The sequence below is a fragment of the Atta colombica genome, unplaced genomic scaffold (genome assembly GCF_001594045.1).
Source record: "Atta colombica isolate Treedump-2 unplaced genomic scaffold, Acol1.0 scaffold13, whole genome shotgun sequence".
Classification (NCBI taxonomy): Eukaryota; Metazoa; Arthropoda; class Insecta; order Hymenoptera; family Formicidae; genus Atta; species Atta colombica.
In genome coordinates this window covers 293750-299598 of record NW_017259217.1, presented here as the reverse complement: position 1 = coordinate 299598, position 5849 = coordinate 293750, and the positions used below count along the sequence as shown (strand labels likewise).

General features: G+C 44.8%; 1 protein-coding gene across 2 annotated transcripts in view; it reads right to left on the bottom strand.

Annotated features, from left to right (window-relative positions):
• Nucleotides 1-23: 23 nt before the first annotated feature.
• The window catches only part of LOC108684288, a 33760-nt gene continuing 27934 nt past the window's right edge, over nt 24-5849 (bottom strand). The window contains exons 10-15 of one of the 2 annotated variants that reach the window (XM_018188533.1): nt 5378-5754; nt 4869-5129; nt 4239-4689; nt 1766-4011; nt 1445-1638; nt 24-1053 (exon numbers count right to left, since the gene is read on the bottom strand). In XM_018188533.1, the coding sequence (XP_018044022.1) occupies nt 288-1053; nt 1445-1638; nt 1766-4011; nt 4239-4689; nt 4869-5129; nt 5378-5754 (4295 nt within the window). In that variant the 3' untranslated portion in view covers nt 24-287. The remainder of the gene's footprint in view (nt 1054-1444; nt 1639-1765; nt 4012-4238; nt 4690-4868; nt 5130-5377; nt 5755-5849) is intronic. The other variant, XM_018188534.1, reaches the window with a different exon arrangement.

The window sequence follows — 5849 nt, the reverse complement described above, 5'->3', positions numbered from 1 at the left end:
TATATATATATATATATGCGTATATATAAAAAAAGAAGTCTTAAATTAGATTAGGATTTGGCGACCGACAAGAACGCAATGTAGCTTCTGATTGCCTGCAAAGCGTCCAATATAATCGATAAATCGTCCAATATAATTAATCATTGTTTCAATCGATGATCATCTGCGAGTATCCTAAAAAGACGTATGCCACACAGCATCTCTCTGCATCCATAATAATCTTGCATCGTCGCACTAGTATATGCCAGTTTAGAACAGTTACAGCGCTGAACGGTTACAGAAGACTATCAATCCTCATCCGAGAGCGGCTCGTATTGCGAGGAAAGCAGCGGCGCCGGCTCGGCTTGCATCTGTTCCGATTTTGCCACGGAGGCGGATGTAGCTGAGGCAGGTGGCGGGGCCGGCGGTGGTCCTGTGTGCACCCCTAACGCACTAAATGGATAAAACGTGGTAGTAGCTGCGGGCGCAGGAGGCGGCGGTGGTTGTTCACGAGTGGTTGGATTCGGTCCACCCGTATTGTCGACCACCATCTCATTGCTTCCGCTATTACCGCCACCGCCACTTCCGCCACCACCACCATTCGATGGGCTTCTCTCCACGTTTCTCTCGGCACCAACCCCCTTTTCATCCTTTTCAGACACAACGACGGAATTACCGCCTCCGTTTCTGTCGGAGCCCGTACCACCATCGCCGCCGCCGCCACCTCCGGCCTTGTCGTCCTCAGTGCGCATCACCTCAACTATCTTGTTTTTCACATAATCGAATGGCGACACGTCGTATGGCGTCGAATGCGACTTGTTGGAGGAAGTCCCGGAAGTGGATGTGGCAGTGCTCGAATCGTACAAGCGACGTGCGTAATGATTGGTAGTTGCCTCCGGCGGCGAAACTGGCTCGACCGAATGATATTGCTGCTTTCCCGATGACTGATGCTGCTGTTGCTGTTGTGTATGCTGCTGTTGCGCAACACGTATTATTTGTCGTTCGTCCCCAGTCTTCACCGAGTCCGGCTCATTATGTTTTCGTCTCTTCCATTGATCTTCGGAAATTTGATATCTATTGTTTAGAAAATAAAGATTTCTATTATTTATAATATACGAATATTCGCCAATACATATTTATACATTGCGGTTAAGAAAAAAAATTAAATGTGTTCTCTTTCTTCTTTTTACAATAAGAAGTTTCAATAAATTGCTTCCTCAAAAAATTTTAAAATTATAAATTTTATTATTCGTAAGATTTATATTTGATAAAATAAGAATCGACAAAACCGAATAAAATAAAATTAACCGAAAGAAATAAAATAAATAAAGTAAATCAGAGCAAAAAACTATGAACTTATTAAATTCATAACTGTAAGGTTTGTAATTTAGTTTTACAAAAAGGAATTTTTCATCACGATGTAATATTGAGCTTAAAGAGATGTTTACATTGCGCGAGGACTTACCCAGTGTAGGATCTATACGACGAATGAGGCGGGCCATAATCTTTAGAAACAATGTGATCAACATGCTCGCCGAGAGTAATTGCTTTATTGCCGCCACTTCCGTTACCGCTTCCACCATTTCCACCACCGCTGCCTTCACCAGCAGGACTGTGAGCTATACCATTAGGTTCTTGCTGATTTTCGCGATGAAATCCCTACAATGATGAAAAAGAATAGGATTGCATGAGAACGTAATTTCAAAAAACAAAGTTCTTTTAAATGTAACATATGTTCTACAACAAACTAAAAATTTCAAAGAAAAATAAAAATATGTTCGGCTACCTGAAAAAGACGATCGCCAGCACGTGCTGGCTGATTGACTGACGATCCGCTTGCGCCGGGATTCTCAACACTCTGATTGATCTGATGGGTGATGATAGCGTCAATTAAACTGGCGGCTGTAAGAGTCGACGAATCGTTTTGCTGACTGGAAGATTGACTCTGTCGCGAAGATGACGATGACGTCGATGACTGCTGCTGCTGCTGTTGAGACTGTTGAGATTGTTGAAGCCTGGAAGATTGCGAGGAAAATCCGAGGCTTGCTAATCTCGACGAATCTCTATCGATTTGCTGTTGATCTCTGTATAATTGCGCAATGTGTCTTCTCTCGGCCTCTATACGTTGTTGCTGAATATGCTGCTGGATCTGTTGCTGTTGTTGTTGTTGTTGTTGATGAAGATGCGCCAGATCTCTTTCGCGATGCTGCATAGCCAGGCGACGTTCAACATCTTTTTCGTGTTGCTGAATGGCAAGCCGCTCTTGCTGTTGCATCTCCTTCTCGCGTTGTTGTTGTACTGCAAGTCGATGCTCATGCTCAATCTCACGTTGTGCGGCAGCTGCCACCATTTTTTGATGTATCTCCTTTTCTCGCTGTTGATGTACACTAAGTCGATGTTCGTGTTGTATATCCTTTTCCCGGGCTTGCTGCACAGACAAACGAGCGTGCTCGACATGCATGTCCTTCTCTCGTTGCTGCACGAGACGGTGCTCTTGCTGCTGGAGATCTTTTTCACGTTGTTGATGGTGCTGCTGGACTGCAAGACGATGCTCTAATTGTTGCAATTCTTTTTCACGATGCAAACGATGTTCCTCCTTTTCCCGTAAATGAACGAGGTCGCGTTCTCTATCTCGATCACGATGATGATGCTGCTGCACCGCTGCAGCCACTGCTAGTCTGTGTTCTGCAGCCTGCATTGCCGCCATACGATGTTCCTGTAGCCGTATCTCTTGCTCACGAAACGCGCGGTTATTGTCATAACGATCGGCTAACAGGCGATCTGCCATCGTTTTACCGAGACCCTCGTGGCCACTACTACCGGATGCAGCTGGATGGCCGTGCGGATGTGGTACCGGAAGACTGGGTTGTTGTACTGCCACATCCACTAAACTGGAAAACGCCTCTAAGCCAGGTGGTGGTGGTGGATAGTGCATTTGCTTCTGCGGATTGTGCCTCTGGATAACACCTTGCCGCGGTTGCGTATGTGTTTGTGATGGAGGAGGCGTACTAGTATAGTAGAGAGTGGACGACGGTGGCGGTGGCGGTTCGCTCTTACCAGTCGTCTCAGCGACAACAGATGCACCAGTGCTACTGCTACCACGAGCACGCGCATGCATCTGCTGACTTGTGATATAGTCATTCATGATGATCTGTCGGCTGGATAATTGTTGCTCCATCGAGTAACTGGGCGGCGGCCGCCCGGCGGCAGAATAAGAGTTGTACTGACTGCCACCATGACTCACTACCACGGCTGGTGACGCCGCCTGACTTGTAGGACCCTGTCCCGGCGGTGGGGGTGGAACATTGCCACCGCCCGTCACAGGCGAATGTCGGATGGTACGATGATAATCGTATATAGGCGTGCCGCGTTTGTCTACCGCGAACGGAAGTACCGGTGTACCTTGTGTAATTGAACCACCTGTATCTTTCGGAGTCCCTGGTACAGCGGAGCCGGCATTAATGGCGCCGCCGCTGCTGCCGCCGCCGCCTCGTTCACTAGCGTTCGAAACAGCACCAGTAACCGTTGGATTACCAGGCGGCGTCATTTGCCGCAACAAACCTTCATAACGCGCTGTGGATACAGGCGTGCCATGCGTGATGGAACCACCTTTGTGACCCGGCGTGGCTATGGTACTTAATTTTGGAGATAACTTAGGATGAGGCGGTGGTACGGTGACTTTGTTCATCTTAGGTGTAATAGGCGCTTGTGGTCGCGGTGACGAAGCATAAATCAATGGACTTTTCGCGCCACGACCTTGTTCGGGATGAGGCGCGTGAGGATGATAATATGCACCCGGCGGTTCCGGCCGATAAAGCGTAACCGTCGGCGGCTTGTGAAGTTGCATTGAATGATTGTAATCTTGTTGTAATCTTGGTTTTTTGATACTCAAATCTAACGTTCCTTCCGTTTCTCGCAACGCTTGTTGTACTTGCATGACAACCAAACCTTCCTTAGGCAGCAAGTCCGAAGATGAAGCTTGACTACTCGGTACTGCTGGTGGGCAAGGAGTAATGGTAGCTTGCATTTGACCTAAAGAGAAAGAAAATGCATACATCATAAATTTAGTCCATTTTTCTGATAAATCATGAATGACATAACGCACAGATTGTCAAAAAATAAGAATGGATTTTAAATGAACATGATAAAGTCATTATTTTGAAAGTAAATTTTATATAAAAATTAGATTTAAGAAGAGTAAGTTTTAAGTAAAGATCTAAATATAACGAGATCTAAATATATATTATCAATGAACCTACCAATTGGTTGTGGACTTGGAGCAGAACGATGAGCATGATGAGGTCCCGAGACAACGGAGAGTGTGGCTAGATTTGTATCTCTATTAGACAACGTAGTATTTGCTATATTTGGCGACGATTTGTAGCCACGAACATATGTTATGTCATTACGATGATCTGTTTTCAAAATACTAGATATCGTCGGAGTGCCAGAATTATTGGGTGCTGATGAGCCACCACCGTCGGCTGGACTGTTGGGAGTACGTTTTAATTGCATCTCGATGACTCCAAGCATGAGATCCTTGACAGTGAGTGGATTGGAATTACTCGTTGTTGAAGGTGGTGAGTGCACAATCGGTGGTGGTTGCGGATGTTGTTGCAACGATGTTGTATTACTGTTGGAAGTTGTCAGAGTCACCACAACACTGCTATTATCCATGTCAGCACCTCCCTGACCTTCGTCCGCTGTCTCCTGAAACAATTAGCGCACCTCTATCAGACGGTCCTATCGCACAAAAACATTGTTTTGCATCTTGTTTTGTAATTACATTCTTATCATTTTTAAATGCTAAAATTAACAATAAAACTAATTATATGTACATCTTATACAAGGCAAAATTTGAAAAAGACAATCCGAGAACTTTGTCTTACCGTGGCAGAACTGTCGTAATCTTCCCTGCCACCTGAAGTAGCAGTAGCAGTTCCACTGCTGGAAGACTGTTGAGATGATCCGGGCGGTACAAGTGATACTACGGCTATATCCGAGAGTTTCTCGCCGAGTTTTTGCTCGCTGGATCGGAAAGACATCGATAATGACGACGATGTCGCCGGAGTACCACTCGATGCTACATTATTGCCTGTCATAGTCGTTGCCGGACTTCCTGCGCTGGCTGTATCACTTGAATCATGAACCTAGAAGAGAAAATAAAGTAAGGCTAATTGATATATACGCAAGTAAGTAAAATGTTTAATTTAACGCAATTTCTTATATAAAAAATTAATGTATCAATTGTATCAAAAGCTATTTAGCTAGTTCCATTTGTAATTTGTAGGAATAGCAAAATTATGTATATTTTTTTACGCAAAAATGTACATACTTTTCATTTCAAATTCTGATTATGTGTTTAAATTAAATCATTTTTAGTTCATGAGAAACTTACAGCCAGCTCATCGCAACTACTAGTACTACTGCCACTTTCTTCCTCGTCAGTTAGACACGGTCTTCGTTCCTCGCCCAATGAGGCGTAGTATTCGGCAACTACCTGATCGAGACTCAGTTTCTTTCGGTAAGCAAAGTAATAGTTTTTGCACTGATGATTTGTTTTGCCGGGTATCTGTTCGGCGACTTTCGGCCAATTGGTGCCATGTTCCCGAAGTGCCCTGCGGAGTTGTTCAAGCTCTTCGTCTGTCCACTGACGCGATAAAGCGTCGGTGCCATCCTCGGATACTTCGGTACCACCAGCGAGATGCGGTGCCAAACGGCGCGATATGCGGCTGAAGCAAGCCGAGCAACATTTCGTCGCGCTATTTGGTATTTCTGAAATAAATGGAATGAATGATTTAGCTACGGAGTGAGCACTTGAATAAAGTTTCGCTTTGTATTTTTCATACAAAATTCAAATAAAATCCAAA